The sequence below is a fragment of the Vidua chalybeata genome, chromosome Z (genome assembly GCF_026979565.1).
Source record: "Vidua chalybeata isolate OUT-0048 chromosome Z, bVidCha1 merged haplotype, whole genome shotgun sequence".
NCBI classification, from domain to species: Eukaryota; Metazoa; Chordata; class Aves; order Passeriformes; family Viduidae; genus Vidua; species Vidua chalybeata.
This window is the reverse complement of record NC_071570.1, coordinates 4,172,980-4,195,951: the sequence shown is the minus strand read 5'-3', so window position 1 is coordinate 4,195,951 and position 22,972 is coordinate 4,172,980. Positions and strand designations below refer to the sequence as shown.

The 22,972-nt window shown below is 37.7% G+C and overlaps 1 protein-coding gene across 1 annotated transcript in view; it reads right to left on the bottom strand.

Moving 5' to 3' along the window:
* Nucleotides 1-22,972, bottom strand: part of RIT2 (Ras like without CAAX 2) — a 171,052-nt gene that overhangs the window by 83,392 nt on the left and 64,688 nt on the right. Inside the window, exons 4-5 of the mRNA XM_053931703.1 lie at nucleotides 20,637-20,710; nucleotides 2,548-2,739 (exon numbers count right to left, since the gene is read on the bottom strand). Of these exons, the coding sequence (XP_053787678.1) occupies nucleotides 2,548-2,739; nucleotides 20,637-20,710 (266 nt within the window). The remainder of the gene's footprint in view (nucleotides 1-2,547; nucleotides 2,740-20,636; nucleotides 20,711-22,972) is intronic.

Genomic DNA, 22,972 nt, shown 5'->3' with positions numbered 1-22,972 from the left:
GGAGAAAAATGTCATTAAACAAAGCAACAATATTATCCCTGGTGGCCTGGTCAAATTCCAACCTGGCCGATTGCATTGTGACACCTACTATTTTTCAGCTGTTTGAATTTGGTGTGCTTGTGTGCCTCCCTGTTTGTTCATTGATATGTTAATGCCCTACATCACCAGCTCATTGCTGCCTGTCACTCCAGAGTTAGTTGGCTGTCACTCTCGGCCATCCGAATGCTTGTAATGAAGCTGTAACCACAGTGCACGACCTTGAAAAACCCCTTTCAATCTACCTTCCCAGAGCTCGTCCAGTTACTGAGATATTGCTTAACCTTACAAGTGAGCATAGATAAAACTTATTTCAGTGTTTGTTAAACATACAGCATAGCCTCATGTCCCAGTTCTGAAATAATGAAACACTGAAAAGCATTAATATGTGCTTAAAGCTGGGCACAAAAGTGTCATCTCACACACTGGGGCTTCAGTTTAGGTCAGGAAGGTACTCAGAGCAGTATCTGCTCACTTAACCAGGATTTGCTTTGAATTGTGGGGTGGAATCTGAAATGAATGAAATTAAAGTGAAGACACATTCTAGGAGCACAGCTTATACACCTCAGCACCAACTAATCATACAGACAACAGCCATGGAGTAAAGATAGTCGAAATTTAAAAACAATATTCCAAAATATGGACTCCATAAAAAGTTGCTTTTCTCTACTGTTGGTTCATTATTGACACACAGTCATATTCAAAGGCTTTATTTAAAGGAGCAGATCTGGTCTATACTGCCTTACTAGTCTTTGACTTAAGGGTGAAAGTCTGGATGACAGAACACTTGAGAAAACCCTTCTGACACTGCCAAATGTGTTGGTATTTGTAGAGGGCTTGTGGAGGAAAACATTCTGAAGGCCTAAATTCTGGTTCATTGAAAACTTTTTAAAATGTAGGACCAGAATTTGGATTTTCCTCATTCGCATATTCAGGCAGGATCATCAGTGGTGACTTCATAGAACAGTTTTTAGTGTGTTTATCACATCTCACAGGCTTAATTTCTAATATTATTCCCAAAATCCTCCCCATGCCCCTTAATCTAAAATGCTGTAGGTGAAATCCTGATAGTCATGCACAATAATTTTCCTGTTTGTGAGACCAGACAAAATCACCGAGGAGCATGTAAAAAGCCAGGTATATGTTTTTATATATGTTGACAGTGATCAAAATATAAAAGTTGAACAAAAGTTGAGATCAGAAAGAGATAGTGGCAGAGATCTGTAAAAGAGTGTCTTCATACCAATTAGGAAATAGAGCACTGCTGAAACCTCATCTAGGGGTAACTGTAGGTAATCAGTTGTATCCTGCTTTGGAATCAAGTGAATGTCCAGTTCTCTCAGCAAAACAACTGAACCCACATCCTTCCCAAACCCTCATCCTTCCCTTTCTGGTGTAAAAGCACATAGCACTCCTGTTTGAAACCCCTGTTAAACTGCAGCTGGATTGTCACCATTAAGATTTTGTCACAGCCTGATCTGAGGAGGAAGCAAATGATCTGGAAAACAGATGCAACGTTTTAAATGTGCATAATCAGATCTTTAAGGCTCATTTCAAGCTCAGTGCTGTCTTGGATTTTCTTCAGGTAGAATAAAGAAGACAACAGAATGGGGAGAAGAGTGACAGGATAAGTGGAAAAGAGTAGACAGGATTGTGTGAGCACAGATGCTAATGAACCAAAAAAACACCATTTTATTTAAGTGTTACATATGTCTGCACAGAAGTCAGATATTTGAAAGCAGTTCTAGTTGTAGATTAGGCATATTTTCTGTTCAGTACCAGGCCACAACCAAGACATTTTAATGTGATCTCTCTCTAGCTCACCAGTGCAAACAGTAAGGAAGAAGTAGAAGAAGCAAAAGGAAAAAAGTGAGCAAAGATTGTTAAAGACATTGAGAGAGCCACAGCCATTGACCTTGTAGTCAAAAAAATTCTGTTTCTCTATGGGTGGTGGTAGCAGCTGAAATCTTGTATACAAATCAAAGTGAATTCATGTCTTGTATGTCCCCTTTTTACCTGAACACTCTGATAACACAGTCACTGGATCTTCAGGCAGATGTAGTCTCATATCGATTTTTTTTTTTTTTTTTTTTTTTATCTGAGGCTGAAAAACCTTTAATCAAATCCAATATGTTTGGGAAAAAAACCCAAACCTCTGTTTAATGGCAGAAACCGAAGGTATATTTCCACAAAGGTCCTCACTGAAGCTCTTTCTGTTTTGTGTATATAAATATATATATATGAATATATATAAATCTTTTGATAACCATAGTCAAATTTTTTTAAGTAAAATCAGAGAAAGTTTAGATGTGATTTGCCAATGCTGCTTCAAGTTCCACAACATATGAATGAAAGGCACCGCAAAGACTTTAATTCATTACAAGTTTGTCGCTCTTTGATTAAACCTCTTCTTGTACTAATAATTCTCAGTAGCACTGCACAACATATGCTGCAGAAACCCCTGAGGCAGCCAAGCAAAACCAAGCCAAAACCAGAAGAGAAGTCTCTTACCTGTCTGAACTCCTCAAGGTCTATTTTGTTTCCCACCAGCACCACAGGGATGTCATAGGTGTGCCGGACACGATAAATGAGTTCCTTAAACTCAGCTGCTTCTTGAAAGGATTGGCGGTCTGTGATGGAATAGCAGATAATGAAGCCTTCTCCACCTCGCATGTACTGGTCCCTCATGGCTGTGAATTCTGCCTGCAGAACAGGAAGAACATGCTCAGTAATTTGGCAAACAAAATTATCCATCTGTAAATAACAAACTTGCAGAAAACTTCCCTCATTCCCTACATAAATTCACATTGCTTGTTTTACCCTTGTAAACACTGCTTGCTGAAATTTGTGCATCCTTCTGGGTTCATCAACCCCAGTAATAAGGATTTCTCTTAGGACTTTTTTTTCTTTTCCCATCAAGGGAGCTCTGTCTTCTAAGAATGTGAACTTATTATGCAAGCGCCTGCATACAGAAAATATTGTCTCAAGGTATTACCAGAAACTTCTTCAGTGCTGCCAGTACAAATGACTTGCAACTGAATGAATATTAAAATTCAGTGTAAAAGAAACTATATTACTACCTAGGAACTGGAGACAAGTACAAATTCCTTATTATGCACTCAATTCAAAAACTCAGTAATATCAAAAAGATATTCATTGGTCGCCATCAGTTTTGGAACAATGCCTAACAAAACAGGGATCTGTCCTTCAAAAAGTTCTACTTTTTTAAAGGGTCTCAGAAAAGATGGAGGTTTCACTTCAGTGTGGGGTAACGTCATTAAATGAGAATGAACAATTTTAAACAGTGCAAGAATTGGCCCCATTTCCTCCTCCTGCATTTTTCTCACTTTATGTTTATTGTCACAGCAATGCTTCTTGTTAGTGGTATGTTTTTTTTTTCCAGAAGCTTTTAATAACTGACACACTGTACAAAAAAATCAAGATTTAGTTTTCAAAAAATAGTCTCAGGCACCGCGGCTTGAGAATATGTTTTAAAGCCAGTATCCTTCTCAAGTTTGTTTGTTTTTCTTGATCACAGCCGAGAATAACCCAATACCATGGCAACAGTCGGTCAGGATCAGAATCCTCCTGACAGAATCAGTTCTCCAGAGATATTAAGATGCAGGAAGGTCTGATAAAAAAGGAATGCACATATCAACATTGGACCATTTCTGTGAGCAGCAGCACGCAGCATAAAATCCTCTATTTTTTACTCTATTGAGAATTTAGGATTTTTTAGAACAGTTTAGTTTACATATATATATATCAGGCCTTGCTGAAAATTGAAGGGAAATGGATTTCTTATGCTCTTTTAAAAGTCTTAGCCTTAAATATCTCTCAATACTTGCTCATGTTGATTGACAATACTTGCTGTGAATAGACTTTCATGTTGACCATTATCATTTATTTATGATGTATCTTTTACCCAAGGGCTTTAAAAATCATCCAAAACATTTCACCTGCTGCAGGAAAAAGTTCATCCAACTAAGCTTCAAAATGGCAGACTAATAGGCAATTTAAAGGTAGGATTCTGCTTTGAGGCTTACTTAGAATTCGAAAATCTCTGAATTATCACCCCATAGCATCCCAGGAGAGTTTATTAACTACTAAGCTACAATACAGAGTGGATCAGGTCATAATGTAGCCCATCCTCTGGAAACTGGATATGCAACAGTAGAGCAGCTGAACACCGAAGATATCAAACAGAAAGGATTCCGCACTCTGTGGTTTGGACAAGAGACAGAACAGAGCTGTGCCTCTGTTCTCAGATCTCTTCTAGCCATCTACACTACTAGATTAATAAATGATGCAATACAAAACTATACATCTCATTCAAAGTCTCCAAGTTGAGAGCAGGGAGTGCTAATGACTAAACACAGTCATTCATTAAATCCATTATCTGCCCTCAGACCCCAGGCTTTTATACCAGGACAAAGATCTCACTGCAGCCCCCATCCCATGTGACCCTGATTTTCTCCTCTTTGCACCAATCCCTTACAACTGTTCTACACCATTATTAGGAGAGTAGTCTCCTTTATAGGAGGAACAGAACTAGTTCAGGATTCCTTCAGTCTGAGCAGACAATGGAAGTCTTCAGTGAAGTTAAATCTGTGGATTAGGCTTCTGAATTTAGCTGGCTGTGCAGCTCCAGTCCACTGTCTAAGCTGTCTTTGTAAAAAGTGGTAAACAATTCAATGCCATTAATGGACTACAGGCTGCTTCTAATGCTGGAAAATAGTTATACCATTAGTTATCTCATTAGCTATTTTTTGCACCTATTACTTATTTTTAGAGGGTTTATACAATTGAGTGGAGCTGATAGATCAAAGTACACGTTTTCACATGGAACCTAACGCCCAGCCCAGATGACCTGTCTCCTTGAGTTAGAAATTTCATAAATCAACTACTTTACCACTCTATGACAGCTCTGCACAACCTTTTACAAAGAATGAACTCTGTTTAAGTGAGGTGATCCACCTCTAGGAAGTGCTCAGAGCTTTGTACACTCATTTATAGCCATTTATGGCAAACCAAGAAGGAATTAGGTCACACATCCCTGTTTAAGTTACTCACAGTAAGTGATGTTCTGGAGCATGAGTACTCCCAGGATCACTCCCCAGGGATGCTTAATGGCTTTTCCTGACTGATAGGAGGCCCTGGGTTCCTAATTTCACACACTGAATCATTCCAAAGGGACAAAGTTCTCAGCTTTTAGGACTGACACTTTTGAGTCAGAATCATCTACCTACACATTCTGGTTCATGCCAGGGCGTAGGTAAAACTTTCAGCATAAGAATGAGTTTACCTATGCCATTTTTGATTATGACATGCTATTACCACTGATAAATTAGACTAAACAGGCAAAATACTTTAGTGTCAATTTTGAAATGATCCATTTTCAGAGGCATTAAATATTCTGTGCAAACTCGATTGAGGACATAGCATTGGCTTTCTGTTCTTAACTCAGCAGGTCATTTCCATTGCAATTTTTTAATGTTGACACTCATTTCTCAGCTTTTTTCTCTTGGCATGATGTCTCGGTACAAAGTCAAGGGTTCCGAGATCAAACATGAAAAAGCCTGTGTTTTGATTTCAAAATAAGTGGTTTTTTTTTTTTTTTTTTCCTTTTCACCAGGAACCTCAACATAATAATACATACTAAGAGAAAGAATTAATTTAATTATCAATAAATACACTAAAATCTTTGCAAATCTGTATGCATATTATATAAAAAAAGACAAAGGACTAAGAAGAAATTACATCTCTTTGTTAATTTCCAAGTCTTACTCTAGATTCCACTTTTTTTTCATGTTTATCTACAGTAACCAGAACTAAAACCCAAGTTGACCTGGGTTTTGTGAATGTTCAGGTGTAGAGACAAAGTTTTTACAGATTTTTCAGTATTTTTATTTTTATATTTTATATGGTTCCCTTAAAAAAATAAGCTGTGCATCTGTCACACTAATATCTTCTTTAATATTCTCCTGCTGTAAAAAGAACCTCTTAAAATCATTCAGGAATAGAACTGGATACAAATTTCTACTCAATAAAGGGAAAAAATGCAAAACATTCCCAAGTCAGTAAATGCCAAGGGGAAAAGAAAGAAGGAAATCACACCCCCTCAAAAGGAAATCAATTCTGAAAATTAAAGTGAAGATTTGTCATGCTTACAGCACTTTGCAGCTTGACATCAATCTTGAGTACTCTCTTGTGTATTATGACTAAGACTTAACTGAAAAGTGTGGTAAAAACTCTTTTGAAACCAAATCATCATTCTTCTCAGGAGATGCAATACTTGAGAACAAGCATCAAATTTGGACAGAAACAAACCAAAATTTTTCTAAAAGTTGAAAGAAGGCAACATAACTTTTTTCTTTTCTCTTTCCAGTGTAATTGAATGAAGAAAAAAAAAATCCACTAATCCTCATAAGACTATATATTTCTACCTGTTGTTGAAGAACACTGACAAGGAAGTCTCTTGATGGTTAAGTTGCTCCTAGAGAGATGTCACATTTGCCTTTCTTCAGTGATCAGGCATCTGACATGATTTTTCATAGGTATCAGAACAGCCTCACAATGATATCAAGGAGCTTCCTCAACGTACTTGGATATCTCATCCTGTGGTACTGAACTGCCTACACCCAGCTTGATTCACTTCTCCCTTATTTATCCCCCTCTACTCTCTCCCTTCCTCAAACTTTCCTGGGAGGCATAAGAGCAGAGCTTGTTTCTGAAGATGGGGAGAGAGGAAGCCTTGAGTGCATTTCTACATTCCATGTTCCTCATCACTTGTTCCAGCAGTAGCCCCACATTTTTCCTGACCTATGTGCAGTTGCCAGTGTATCTTAGAAGCCTATCTCATTCCCTTTTAATCTTTCAAAATTCCCAATTCTAGCAAAACTTTGTCTTTCATAATCCAATCCATTCACACTGAAGAAATACTTCCATACACTTGGGAGAGTGTTCCTATTTCCACATTTTGTCCTCCTGTGTATTCTTGCTTTTTCTAGAAGCTTTTAAGAAAACAACTTAGCAAAAAGAAAATGCCTAACCTCTGTTTTCTCTCCTTCATCTTGATTGATACTCTTTTATCTCACATTTCATAATGAGCAAGATAATTTTTAAAAAAAAACCCAATATTTTAAATTAATTTTAAAGTTCATGCTGTTGTAATGGGTATATAAATAGAACTTGTATGTTGGGTCTTTTTCATTAGAGATCGGAACCTTTTCCAAATAAGATCATTATCTTAATGTGTCCAGAAGAGGAAACAAAGTCATTGAGCAGTAAAATCACACTACACTCAGATACCCTGATCTTTATGAAGGGTTGGTCTCTGTATTATTGTAAAACATAAGTCTGGGTCTCATGTTAAGCTCAGGACAGCCCTGACTTGCTGACTGAAAGAGTCTAGAATGATGTATAATTAAGTTCAGCAAAGCCAGTTTGTTTCTTTGCTGTTTCCTAAGTATTTCCTCCTGAACAATCCTGGAGAAGGAGTGCTAGGTTAGAAAAGCATTTATGCAACTCAGAATAGAAGTTGTTTAGAAGCAGCATCTCCCACACCCCCATGTTGTGCTCTTTACACCAGCAGAGCTCTAAAGTGAAGCCATTTCTCCCAGATCCCCATGTTGTGCATAGCTCAGAGATGGCCTTGACAGCCCCAAGAAGGATAAAAGAGAAAGAAGAGAAGAACAGAAAAGAAAAAAAATGGACAAGGCAATGAGCAGAAGGTCGCCATTCCTGCCCCCCTTTTTCATTGTGTGTTGATGTGTTTGAGCAGTAAACACAGCTTGCAAGTGCAGTCCTTCCCCACACTCCTCAGAAGTGTGGTGCTTAGAAATTTAAAGATGCGGCACCTTCGAAGCAAAGGTGTCATGTTTTTCAAACTACACACACACTCCACACATTTTGATGTCTGTTCTGGTTTTTTTTTTATGATCTTGGCTTGTATCTCTGGAAGAGGTCAGAGCCTCCCCAGGGAGGCCAGCCTCACAGTTTGAAGAATGTCACTTTCTATATCTTCTTGTCTTATGTTCTGCTTGACTTTAGAACCAGGAATATGCTAACAGATGTTCTTAATCAAAACTGTCTCCCTGATTACCACAGGGGTCATTCTTATTATAAACTGTTTTTTTTCATATTTATAGTGAACACTTGAGGGGTGGGATATATTCTTGCAAACAGGAAGGATATTGTTCATCTATGGCAAAAAACCAAATAAAGATAAAACGAACAAAAAGGATGCAGGGGGAGGGGGAAAAAAACTTCAAATAGTAAGGGAAGAAAAAATTAAAACAAAATAAAAAATATGTGAAACATCATTGTTCACTCAGAATTTTCATATTAAAAGTAAGTTGAAAATTTATTCTGTCTCTGGAATTTTTTTTTTGCCAATACAATACAATATTAGTTTTTAGCAGCAAATCTTTTCTAAAGCCAAAATGCAAATCTCCTTTATCTATCTGATAGTAAGTTCTCTTACACACATAAGCACCACAGTTGACTTTGTAGGAATTACATATCATCCACCTGGCACTGCTTGTCATAAAGTATGCTTTTCTTTTACCTCTTGAAATAGATTTACCTAATGAAAGTACACTGGTGAGAAGTGCTGGGATAATTATCTGGATTTCATGGACTTTTTTAGTGTGTGAGTTTTTGTTTTGTTTTGTTTTGTTTTGGGGGTTTTTTGTTCGTTTGTTTGTTTTGTTTTTTTTTTTTTTTTTGGTTTTTTTTTTGTTTTGTTTTTTTTTGTTTGGTTTTTTTTTGTTTGTTTGTTTGTTTTTTGTGAGGGGAGGAGGGGACAAAAGCAAGCATTTTTAAAAAAATTATTTGTAATAGCAAGCAGCAAGAAACCTGCAGCAGTTGCATTTCAAATAAGAAAACTTCCAGATAAGATGTTAGCTGGATATTATATCAACTAAACATCATAATACCAGTATTAATCTAGATGCAAAAGGCTTTATTACATGTGGTTTCTGCCTTCTGAAGTGGTAGTGAGGTATTCTAAATTTAGAATCATCTCTTTATTTAGTCTTCAAGTCCCTCTCGCTACAGTCATTAGAGAGATATGACTGACTCCAGAGAGTAACTCAACCCATCCTCAGGGAAGTGTTTAAGATGCCAAGGGTGTTTTTCTCTTGCACCTCTCTCACTACCCTGACAGAGACGAAATAAGAGAGCCCTGCTTCTGATGTCCACAATATCAGCCAGGCCCTGCCCACTCATATCCTTCACACATTTGGATGATAAGGCTACTCCTCCTCTCCATTTTAAATTTTCATTTAGCTTCTACAAGGCTCTTTCATTTCCAGGGGAGCTGAAAAGATCAAGAGAATGCAGCATCTAATGCCTAAAGCCAATTGAGGATTTTTCCCTTCACAGCACTCAGCAGTGGGAAATGCTGTTCCTCAGCATGGGTTGAGTAACATTATGAGATAATAAAGGTACACTTTTTCCACCACAGAAGCCAAAGTTCCCAGCCTGCTGCCTTTGCTCGCAGGAGCCCTGCCTGCACCAGCCACAGGTTCCCAGCAATGACGCAGCAGAAAACAGAAAGCACAGAACGTTATCAACATCACTTCACACTCTCTTCTTGCCTCCCTCTTATTTCCGGCCACCCTTTGCAAATGACAACAACAACAACAAAAGGAGTTACACAGAAAAAAAGAGAGCGAAAAATTTGCAGCAGGTGGTACTCAGCAACCTGTGCCAGCCTAAACCATCTGCCACATCACTGGGAGGAAGGAAGGGAGCTGAGTAACAGCTCAGAGACAGACCAAAGAAAATGCAGGGGCTCTGGTTTAAACACAGAGGACAGAGATGGATTCTTCTCCTCGTCAAGTCTCTGCATTGCTCTAACTGAGCATTAAACCCATCTCTCACAACCTTTTTTGCCCATTCTAGTAATGACTCAGGAGCAGTTCAAAGTGGGATTAGTATAAATGAGAATTAGCCCATGAGCTTGCAGTGGATTATTATAATAATCAGTCCCTTGATTAATGATCAGTCAGTGTTTCATGCCTTGTAATTACAGAAAAGAATTCTTGCTTCTGTTGTAAATCAGCAATATCCCTTTTCTTCTGTGAATTTGTACTGGGGACAAAATGCACATCACTGATGACGGGAGAAGTATGAAGATAAAAAAGATTCAGTCTAAGCTCCCAGCAGACTAAGGAGCTCCCAGTCCAGCTCCTCTCAGACTGGCTTTCTGAGCTTTATCTGACGGCCTTCCAAGGCAATATTACGAAATCCACGTTGTGCAAAATCAGTAGCCTTTTCTTAACTCTGTGAATGTACTAGGATAACACTCAGACAGGCACTGAAATTGATCTGTAATTTAGAAGACAAGTGGCAACCCCCTGTTTAAGCTAATTTATTTACCTGGAAAGGGAAACAGAAGAAGAATATTCATGACAGGTGTTCTTTCTAGAAGGCACAGGTATTTCTCTGACAAATAGCAGCATTGCTTTTTAGCTGCTGATTCTTAGGCGTTTTCCAGGTTAGCTCACCTGGGCAGAGTGATTGACAGCACCTCAAGACCTTGCCTATGGGCAAGAAGATTGTCTAAGCTTAGAGGGTCAACTGAATGGATGATCAGCAACTTAAGAAACACAATTAGACATGCACTGATTATGAAATTCAAGCATAGATTTACATTCATGATTTTCACAGCATTTTGGCTGAAAACTTTCTAAAATTATTTCCCCCTCCTAATTTCCCCTATACTTATGTTCTTCAGCAGACTCCTGCTTACTACAGAAACAGGACTTCAGTCCCAGAAAGGACATAATGCTCCATTACACCTCAGTTCAGGATTCTTTCTAAAAACTAATGTATTCTCATGGAAAGAGATGGATTCCTTCCCACTGGTTAATACATCACTTATCTCTGAATACAGAAGAGACTTTATGCACAACTAATGTTCTGAATGTAAAGAGAAATTAATTAAAAATAAAGATAGCAGTTTCTTAATATGGATTACTCAGTCAGGGTAATTCATGATGACATTGCTCTCATCTTCATCCAAATGAGTCTGAGGCTCTGAACTGGTATGTTAAGCTTTCACCCTGTCTGAAAATAATGGATTTGTGATGTTATTTTTTTTTTATTGACTTTAAATCATTGTTAGACATGATCTATTTTCACCATCAGTGAAATCATGTTGTTTCCCACAAGTGGACTTATAGAATCAGGTTCCCCTTCTCTTTTCAGCTGTGATACTGCTTCCCATGCTATCTGGCACTGCTCTCAGTCACAGACTATGCAGGACTAAGCCTCGTGAAAAACAGGTGTCAATGTTCCTTTGCATCCTGAGCACTGATGGATGACAATTTCACTGCCCCCTCCCTAACTGCAGAGCACTTTATATGGACTCACTATTCTGTATTCACATGTCCTGCATCATGACTTATGCAAAAAGATTGAGCCACACCAGCCTGATAGAAAAAAAAGTAAGTAAAGGGAAAGAAATAAGGCAGAGAAAAAGACAGATTTGAGCAACTTCCAATAAAATAACTCAGGACTACAAAATATAACATCACTGAGTGGCCATTCTTTCTTACTGAGGAGCTAGTAAATAACCTGCACTGGCACTCAGACTCTCCCTCCAGACACAGCTTCTTTTCACTAAGATTCCCAATGTTCCCACTCTAATTGCCCTCCTGCTTCCACGTGATAATATATTTTCCAGTTTTCTGCAACTGTGCTTTTGTTAACTTTATTAATCCTGCTCTTCCCAAGATGGTTTGTCATGTGCAGTAATGAAAAGATGCAGTCCATCACCTACCTGGGAGATGATATCTACTTTTTATTCACCCCTAAATATGGATGAAATCACCATATCAATTCTCCACAATGCCAGTAAAAATTCCTCAGTGCTACACTCCCTAATTCAGAGAACTGCCTTTTTCTTTCATATTCATGCTAATGGTCTCTCTAAGGGATAAACACCTTAGCAATTTTCTTCTAAATGCAGGCACTGAAGCAATCTTCATTGTTAACTACCTCTAACACCCCCATATGCATTCGGTTTATCATGCACCACACAATACTTTCTCCCCTGTTCTCATTGATATGCAAAAAAGAGCCAGTTTTCACCTTTTATCACAAATGCATCATAAATGGTTAAAGGGAAAAATTAATACCTTGGCAATTACATTTCGGTGAACAGCAGAGATTAAAAAAAAAAAAAAAAAAAAGCACACAACAACCCACTAGTGAAGAGGTAACGCCTGCAGCTGCAAGCAAGGGCTTTGCAGGGATTCAGACATGCTCTTGTCAGGTTCTGTGGTCATCACAGGCTTGCCACCATCCCCAGCGAGGCCTTGTGCAGCCTTGCAGAAGTAAACCAGGAGGCTGTGGAGTCAGATACCTCATTGCTCTGATAAATGACTGCAAATTATACTCTGGCTTGCATATATGCTCTCTCATGATGACTTCCCTAACAAGTGTGATGACCTTAAAAATTCCACCATACAGGTTTTTCTCTTCCCTCCCCTGTGCCCTACTCATCAGCAGAGATATAATTTAATCTGAGAACCTGAAAAGGGGGGAAATGAAGAATCAAGCAATCTGCAGACTGCCTATTTTAGACTTTTGTAACATTTAATCAATAGTGCACTCATTTCTGCAACTGAAATTTAGCTCAGTGTTTATCTGAGGGGTGTGTTCCCTGGGGACTACATAAATCACTACCAAAGTGAATGCAAAATACCTGTGCTACAATCCTGCATGGATTTTGAGCTGCTTACAAAGCGAACTTGTGACATAAAAGGACTGAGTTGTCATGTCCCTGTGACTTCCCAACATGCTTTTTCATTTCCATTGCACAAATATTTCTGAATAATTTTATTGTGTTAGGAAAAAAAAAAAAACACCCAAAAAACATGAGGATAAAGGCAGAGCTCTAAAAAAATAAAACATGTGGTACCTTGGTTGGATCAGCAGATCTAACAGACAGAGTGAAGGATCCAGGGAGACCCTAAGGCACTTTCCAGGGGGGTCTACAAGAGCACTGGAGAGAGACTTGGGAACAGGGTATGGAGCGACAGGAGGAGGAGGAATGGCTTTAAATTGATGGAGGGCAGGGTTAGATGGGATATTGGGAATAAACTCTTCCCTGTGAGGGGGGTAAGGCCCTGGCATAGGATGCCCAGAGCAGCTGTGGCTGTTCCATCCCTGGAAGTGTCCAAGGCCAGGTTGGATGGGGCTCTGAGCAACCTGGGATAGTGGAAGGTGTCCTTGCCCATGGCAGGGGTTTTACAGCCACTTCCAATCTAAAGTATTCCATGATTTTGTGATCCTGAAAGACACTGAATAACTTCTGAGATATGCCAAAACTCTCCTACACAGGGCCAAAGCTCATCTGCATGTCCAAAAGTTAGAGAAGTCTGACTCCTTCAGCTTTGTCCAAGGCATTAACACACTGATTTCTGACACAAGTATAGTCAATGTAGGTACTGCTAAACTTGTGAGTTTTTGTCTTATTAAAAGATAAGATTGTTCCCTGGCATGGTTTGTCTCACATCATCCCACAGCTCTGATAACAACATGGAACACTCATGACAAAAATTTATTCTCCTCTTCCAACAGGCACAAATTAAAAAACACATAAAAATCTATGCAAGCTGTGCAAGCTTTCTTCTATGGAAGTGAGAAAAACATATATCCAAAAATATAGCTTGCTAAGAAAAAAAAAAATGAAAAAACCCTGAGAATTTTTTTTCACTAATTATTTTATTGAGTTTCTACTTTGCTCATCAATCCCTCTTTGAAAAATCTGGATTTATAGAATAACATTTCTCAAATTATAACAAGGTAACAAGCAATGGAGCTCAAAATTTGCTAAGGTTTGCTTGTTTGTTTGTTATTTGTTGGGAGTTTTTGTGTTTGTTTGCTTGATGGGAGGGAATTTCACTTCCAGGTTCTGGGTCAAAACTATTGAAATTCCATCTTGAAAGATATTATTTGGCTTAAGGTTTTTCTATTCTCCTTCCTCCTAGTGGGAAATAAAACTTACATTTTTAGAAAACTTTTTTTCAGCAGTCCTTCTCATGTGGTTTAGCAAGTGAAATGTTTGGATAATTCCAATAACATTATATAATTTTTTGCTTTTGTTCTCTTTGTCTGGAGACACTACTGTTCAAAGCTTCAGAGTGGCATAAGAGACACTTAATTTTGAAAATCTCATTTTCTGGGGCAACCTACTTCTCCTATTAAGCATTAAAGCCCTGCTCTGCAAAAAGAACTATTTCTTGGTCATTTGTTCAGTGGAAATGGGCACCGTGTGGTCCTGTAATATGTGGTTGTTTTCTCAGCATTCAAGCCATTTTATTTTAGTCCTGGAAATATCATTATGATGTGAGCTTTGTGAAAACTGATAGAGGTGGAATTCAGTTTTCTGCCCACTGGTGTCCCTGGTTTGTGTACAACTGCTTGGCAACAAGTAGCTTTTGATAGAAAACCTCTGTAAAATGGAATTCCTAGTGAGATTATCTAGGACAGTCACATATATATAAAGAAATCAGGACACACTTAGAGTATGTGCAGTCTCTGCTGGAACTTCAAAGTACTTCAGTACCATTCATTGGTGTAAAGAAAAAGTGAAGAATATTTTCCAGTGATGGGAGAAAAGGAAAAATTACATTATCATAATCTTGACCTGGATGTAGTTTACTCATGTGGAATGTGTTTATATAGGTGTTTTCCATACAATGTACACCAGAACAAAACCAATAAACAACCAAAACCATCTCAAAGATAAATCAAATAAAATAATATAAAAAGCCCCACCCCAACAATAGCAACAAAACAAAAAACCCACAAGGAAATACTACAAATAAAGGCATGGAAAGAAGAAAAAAAAAAGATTTTCCAATTTTTTTCAAAAATTGTAATATATTTTCTTCTATGTTCTTATTTTATTAAAAAGAGAAAAATATTTAAACTTTTAGCAGCATCACTGCATATTTATCTGGTTTTGAAGGTTGAAAATTAGGGAAAGATGAAGAACAGTGAGTAGAAAAGCATTTCAAGTGAGAAAAAATAAAGACTTTGTTGAAAGAGTACAGAAAACTGGAAAGCTTTCCACCACCTGCAGTACGGAACCACTACCACGGACTTTTCTGAAGAGGAATGGTAGCAACGGGCAGGCAATCGGTATTGTCAGACGCAATAAATGCTGATGTGCACCCTAAATGCTTGTTCCCTGCAACATTTTACTGCACCTGTTTGACAGGAAGATAAATGCAGGCCTAGAAATACAAACTGATCCACCCTTTATTGCATCATGATTCACCCATGGACAGGGATGAAAAAAGAAGTTAGGAGTCTTGGCTGCCAGCTGCAAGGTTATACACTCATTTTTATCAGCATATGCCTAGATCTTTTCCTACTGAAGTCAAGGAATATTTTGCCAATGATCTGAAGGAAGCTGGTGTCAGGTCCACAATTTCATCTGTGATTTACTGCAACTGTTTTTTCCACTCTGTAACTGTGCCAAATAAGTGTTTCTCCACAATCTGTCCATTGGCAAATAAAATTACTAGGTCAAGGGAGACATTTTGGCTGCTCCCAGAAACTACAGAACAACTTGTCTCAAGATCCCAGGAAAATTTCAGTGTTATGATTTTATACTTTCTAAGTATGTTTTCAACAGCCTGTGGAACAACATATAAAGGAAATAAAACGAATGCTCTTCTCATCTAATACATTGTGTTAATAGTTGCTACTTACTTCAGTATCCCTATGCTTTAAAAATAAAATGGATTTCATTTATGCACTACAGTACCTAGCAGAAAGTGCAATAAAATTATTTTCCCCTTATAAGAACATGTTGTAAAGGCCCATTAAGACATAATTACTGCCAAAAAGGCATTTTACATTTCCTTGAGATAAGCTGCACTAGTGTACTTTGAGATTTCACTTCCATTGATTCAGGATTAGAGCAGCATGTTTAGATAATAAGCAGAGGGGTCTCAGATAACAGCCTGAGTGAATCATCGGACTATAGTGTTTAGTCTGAGAAAGCGTGTTTATCTGAAGGGCTCTTGGGACTAATATGGTTCCTCTTCAAAGCTTGAAGCAGGGGGCAAGAATCATAGTCCTGCAGGTTGGCAGGATAAACATGTCCTGTGATTTGCTAGCAATTTGAGAGATGGATTTCGGTACAGAGCGCACTGTTGTTGTCAGGTTGAAAAGTGTCTGCCTGGAAATGAATTCATGCGCACACAACTCCAGACAAAGGAAAATCTCCCTGAAATGGCATGCCATCACATTTTAGGGCCCATTTTTCAAGTCTCTGACTCACACCTGGGAAATATACTGGTGCACTAAGTTTATCATAAAAAGCTCACGTTTTAGCAAACAGAAATTGGTGCAATAATCTCAGAATGTATTGTCTCACTGACAGGCACAGAAACCCATTTTTTCCACATACTTGCCTGCTTTGTATCTGAAAACAATTTTTTGCCTCTTTTACATGTCAGATCAGATTGTTTTTCAGTGAAGGAAACTCTGCTGCTCTTTTAGTGTTTGGTGTGAGGTCTATGCAGAGAGATTGGGTAATGTGTCATACAGGGGAAAGCTGTGGCAAGAATAAAAGCTCCTGTGTCAGTCAACAGTCTATAAATACAGCAGAAGAGATAACTGCTGTGGTGCTCCATGAGGAGCATACTTCTGGGCTCCAGAAGTAGCAACATATTTTTAAGCTAGAAGGGAAGGTGAGAAAGCGTAAATGAGTGAACAGAAGGTTTCTATAACTCCGTGTGGAGGCTTTTTGCGCGCCGTTGGAGCAGTTGGGGGTTGTCACTCTCTGAGAATAATTGTGAGGGGAACTGAATGCAGAATAAAGTGCTTGAGAGCTGAATGTCCTTTTGTTTGCACCTGCAAGTTTGCTGGAAACCAAAGAGTTTGTGTAAATTTAGATTAAATGTATGTAAAAGCATATTATTTTTATGGCGCATTGGTTAAGAAAAGGGAAATCCCAGAATTATCTCCACCAGCACCACTCCCAAACTCAGTGGACATGGATGAATTTCAAGGGAAAGTGACTCAAAAAATGTCCCATATGGGTGAACAAGGAAGTTCAAGCTATCTTTATGGATACTAATTTTCATTTGCAGATTTCCATGAAGTTTGCCCTACATACTCCACATGCCATATTGTAGCTAGCCTTGGGAGTTAAAAGCTAAAAAAATGAACTTCCTCATTTTTATAACTATTAATTCAATCACACATTCAATGTGTTTGGCTTTATTTGCTTTTTTTTTTTTTTTTTTTTTTTTGTTTGTTTGTTTGGTTTTAATTGAAATGTAGGTGCAAGAAGAAAAATTTTTGTGTTAAGAATAATAATTCTAGTTAAAGAGCCAAAGGAATTACTGGCAGCTTCTTCTAGATTCAATTGTGCCACTGTAAAAGAATACCAGCATCAACTTTTTGTTCATTTCCTTGTAGCACACCACATTTACAAGCTTTTTTGGTAGGGATAGCTCAGGTTAGGTCTGTTTATGACAATCCAGCTACCAGGAGCTACATCAATACCTTCTCCTGAAGTCCTCTGAGGCAAACAAATTCTGTTTGAAGCTAAATGGGGTGAGCAAACACAAGCTGCCCAGCTGGCAGGTGTAGAGGGTGGTGAAAAGAGAGGGTAGTGAGTTTAGGGACACATGTAAGGGCTTGCACCAGCCCTTACATTCTTTAACAAAATGCCTCTTGTTCTGCCTTCAGTGGAAAAACAGTATTGCAAGAGGACAAAAGGACAAATGATGGTGTATAAAGAGTCCATGCAACATCAATTTACTTCCTGAGATGAGCAATTGTTCTATGTTATAGTGTCTATGTATATGCACAAGAGAAAAATCAGTAACTACATGAGCAAGTTTATTAATGTTTCTGGTTTTCACATTGTTTTAATGTTGGGGTTTTTTTTAACTTCAGAAAGTTGAGAACATAAATGTATTTTTGAAGCACCATTTACGTTTTAAAGGTTTTAAGCTGGATCTACCAGTTAAAGTATTTACGATTTTTAGGCAGTTTCAGGTATGAAATCACATCTGGGGGTTTTAAGTCTAGATTTGACAATTAAAAACTGTGTTAATTATTAGTAGTTAATTTGGTCAGTGTTGAAATTCTTAATTAGTCCATAGGTACAGAAGGGAAAGGAGAAACATATTTGTTGCAACATATCCTCCAGCACAACAACAAAATACATTAAATTTAGTCCATTTTGCTATTGATTTCTTGTATTTCCCAAATAAGGATGAATCACAATTTTGGCTGCTTGATCTCCTGAAGTGATTAAAGTCATTATTCAAAGTTGATGATGAAGTATTTATGACTGTGAGGACACCCAGACAAATGAGTTTTCCACTGCCTGATTTAGAAGCTGTATTACCATCTTCAATTTGACATAAAACCAAGGGAAAAAAAAACAGCTAGGTACCATCAAGGCGCACATCAGCAGCAGCACAAATGGGTGCTTTGGATTTTTACCCTGCGTCACCAAAGTCAGAGCAGAATTTGTGTGAGCTTCAGTGAAAGCACCATTAAGTGCTCTGTGAAGAAAGAGCCTATTTCAGCTGCTGACTTCAATGGGAGTTGGATTAGGTCTTGATTTATTCTGGAGTTGTGGAGTGCAGACAGAGAGGCAACAAATCCAAAGACATCTACAAAGACAAGCAGCTAAATCCAGGACACTTAGAATGGGCAGCTCCTGAAAAATCGTGGGGAGGGAATGTGGGAAGAACTTCCTAGTTATGCTGGGAACGTGTTTCAGTGATGACAATCTGCATTGGAACAACAGGGGAATTTAAAACAGAGGTTTGCTCATATCAAATCAACTTGGTTGATTCATTTCAACATTTCAACAGAAGTAAAATATCTATGCTCAGGCTGTAAAATGGCCTGGGATGATAAATCTGCTGTGTGGTGCCTCTGCACACACCTCTGCTTGCTACAAGGAGGAATGGATGAGGGAACAGGGGAGGTTTTGATTGCACATGAGGAAAAATGTCTTTTCTGAAAGGATTATCAAGCCCTGGCTCAGGATGTCTGGGCAGTGGTGGAGTCACCATCCTCTGAGGGATTTAAAAAGCACATGTCTGTGGCACTTGGAGATGTGTTTTAGTGGTGGGCTTGGAAATGCTGGGTTAATGGTTGGACTCAATGATCTTAAAGATATTTTCCAACTTTTAAAATTTTATGATTCTATGAAATATCTTCACCACATTTCATTGCTTGGTCACTACATACCATGGACCTCTAATATTGTGGATTTTTTGCTCCTAATAGAGATAAAACTTAGAGATAAACTCCAGCTTTTTTGTATCATTGTGTTTACCACTTTTCACTGACTGAAGTATTCTGATTTCTTTTCTTGCCTTGCCACTGTTTCTTCTGACAAAATTCATAACCTTGGCAATCATGTCCTCCTCCCACCAATTAAGAATGAGGTTTAAGTTCTAGCCTTTTCATATGATAAAAAAATTTTAAAATCATGAAAAATTTGTACATATGAAAATGACTGACAATAGCTGAACTTTCTTTACATTTCTGGCAGCAGACTGCATTCCCTACCATTTGCAGTGCCTAGCTTGGGTGCATTCAGACCTCTGGGAAGCTGAGAACAAGGTTACCAGGCTTTTGCTTCCCAAATATTTCCTTGTTTATTTAAGTATGTTTAAGTTCCTTTTTGCTTGTCTTGTTCCTGCATGAGGTGCACATACACTGTGGAAACTCAAGAAACTACGAAAGCCTTCAAACAGACCCTGAGACACGTCTGAGGAAAAGATAAGCAAGTGGTAGCACTTTGATTAAACAGTAGAAATATCTTGAAGTGGAAAGGAAATGAACTGATTCAGGTAGAGAAAGTTATTGTATTTAACTCTTTCTTCTTCATTACTGCATATGAAGCTTAATTCCCTGGCTGATGTTCACACAGCAGACACACTGTCATAGAATTGGCAGAATCAGGGGATTGTTTGGATTGGAAGGAACTTTAAATTTCATCTCATTCCAACCCCCTTGCAGGGACACCTTCCACTATCCCAGGTTGCTCGAAGCCCTGTCCAACCTGGCCTTGGACACTTCTTGCCACAACTTCTCTGGGAAACCTGCATATGTAACACTGTGTTTTATTTTTGGTGTTAAGATCTTTTCCTTATAGGTGAGCATTTGATATTTCGATATAATGTGGGAAGAAGACAAAATGTAACAAAATACTTAGGCTACAAGTAGACCAAAAAATTCCTGTAATACATATAGAGAAGGAAGAATGAGAAAAACAATCAACACAGTATTTATTAATTTCATTATTGTGATAGATGTTCCTGCATAAAAGAGAAAAAGAAACAAATATCTTTTTATCTATTGTTCATTTCAGCCTGTCTGTCTCCTCTGATGAGATTTGGAAGTTATGCTGTTCTATACTGCAGCACTCCTTTAATCTTCCCCTTTGTTAATTCCTCTATGTTATTCTGCCATTGCTTCTTTTATGCTTGAATAGGGAACTTTGTTTTAAGCACTTTGATCCATACCTCTGAGGATAAAATTTTTGAGTTTATTTCTGACTGAATATCTCACATTGGAAAATTACTCACCTGTCCAGCAGTATCTAGAATGTCCAAATAGGCTGGTTCATCATCAATTCGGACTTGAGTTTTATAGGCATCCTCTGAAAAACACAATGCAGTTTGCTTAAGTATATAAGTGGCTCAGAGAATGGAAAATGAAACAGATTTGCTAGTTTGGAGTAGGCTTTTCAAAAGCTCTCCAATCTGACCTGACACTGTTTTATTTCAAAAGTTCCTTGAAATTCTTTCATCACTACAAACTATTAGTAAAAGAGAGTCTGTTCCATCACACTACCTCAAAATACAAAAATTAAATTTTCCTTTCTTTAAAAGGGAAACATTTCCCTTTCTTTAAATAGAGACACCAAATGTTACTTAGGTCATAAGGATTCAAAAGTGTTGTGCTGGTGCTGTTCAACAGAGTGATTTTTTACTTACCACAATGACACATTCAAAGAGATTTTCTAACAAATAGTTTAATTTCAAAGATTGTCTAAATTATTGGGATAGTCTCCCTGTGGCTGAACAGGGTCCTGGCTCAGGTATGTCAGAGCAATTATTTAAACTTCTTATTTAAATATATATAATGAACTTCTTATTTAAATATATATAATAAATAAGTTTATTTAAACTTTTAGTTTCTGTATATCTTTAGAAAGGCTGAGAATAAGCTTTTTAAAAATAAATTCTGTAATCTGCATCCTTAAACTCATCACGGATCTAGGCAGAGGAGGAGAAACACTGCTTTGTGGACCCTTCCCTTAGCTCATGATTTTGTCAACTAAATTTAGAAGAATAAAAAGAAAAGGTGAACTACTATTTGCAGAAGCTGTTTTCCTCACATTTCAATTTCATTCCCCTCTCAACATTTGTATTTTCTTCATAAGACTAAAAGGAGTGTAGATACTGGCCCGTGTTTATACTTGAAAGAGTCTTGGAAATTATCTGTGTTCTTTAATTGAACAATCACTCAGAGCAGCCTGAGTATTTTTTTGTGACTGACACTGGAAGTGCACTGAGGCATGAAGACAAGACAAGTTGCATTTGTTGAACCTGAGAAATGTCATTAACCATGGTCAGCAGGCTGGGCCTGTCCTGAGAGTCAGTCCTAGCAGAGACTCTCAGGAACAGGCCATTTCAAACATTGTTGAAATAATATTGAGATCATAATATGGGATTATATGGCAGGTAGTTGGAATTCTTGGGACGCTCCATAATATACATGTTGCGTCTTACAACACTTTATAAAAGTGTGGAAAAATCTGCTTTCTACCAGCAGAAGAAAAAAAACTAAAGCATTTGGATACAAACCTGCATAGCCGTAACTCAGACCCCTCCTGCCCAGCCAGAGGATTGCTGCCTTTTATGACATACTCACACACAGTATTTTCCCCTTTATTTTAGGTCTCAATTCAGCAAGTAGGCACATGACTTTCTTTAAACAAATACTTAATCCCATTGATATCAAGATGGCCCAGAGGCTTAATTAATTGTATGATTTATTACCTTGCTGAGAAAACCAGAGCACTCCAACTACCATATGTTTTGGTTAGATCATTTTGTAAGGATTGCTGAATAAGAAACTGTGTGGCAAAGAGGGACCATATAAAAGGAATTGGACTACTTGCAGTTTAAGTAATTTATTACTTCATGACAGTGCAATCTACCTGCAGTAGATTTTTTTCCTTTTTTTTTTTTTCTTCTTTTCTGTTAACCAAAATTTTAAAACAAAATAGCAATATATGTAAAATCAAACATGGTATTTCCTTCACATGAATTCTGTTGATGCTATCAAGCATTATTAATGTACTTCCATGCAGGTGGATGTCCATTTGCAATACATTACTGCATACATAATTAACATATGGCTTCCATAAATTTAGCTTGCATTCTTGTCTCTGCAGCTGGATTCTCTAAAGCCAGTGATCTTCCTTCCTTTTTCACTTGGACCAATATGAATCTTTATACAGAAGTTTTAAAACAGTTAATGTGAAAAAAAAATTCCTACTTAAATTTTACTTGGATAAAAATGATGCTAGATAAATCCTGTCTTTTTTTTTTTTTTTTTTTTAAGAAAGGATTTACAAGTTCAGAGTCATTTATAACTAAAAGATCCACTGGCTTCTGAATATAAGCCACAGCTTTCAGATATTTACCCTGCTGAGCTACTCCAGGTGTACCCTGATATAATGTCACTGCCATCAGTAAAGTTTCAGCTGTTAAAAGCTGGAGGCAGACTATCTTTATATTTTTACTTTGCAGACATAATATTGAATGTATAAAGACATTTTATAATTTTCATTTAGTTTGCTTTCCTTAACTACTGACCTTAAAACTTTTCATTAAGGAATGTTAGAATCACT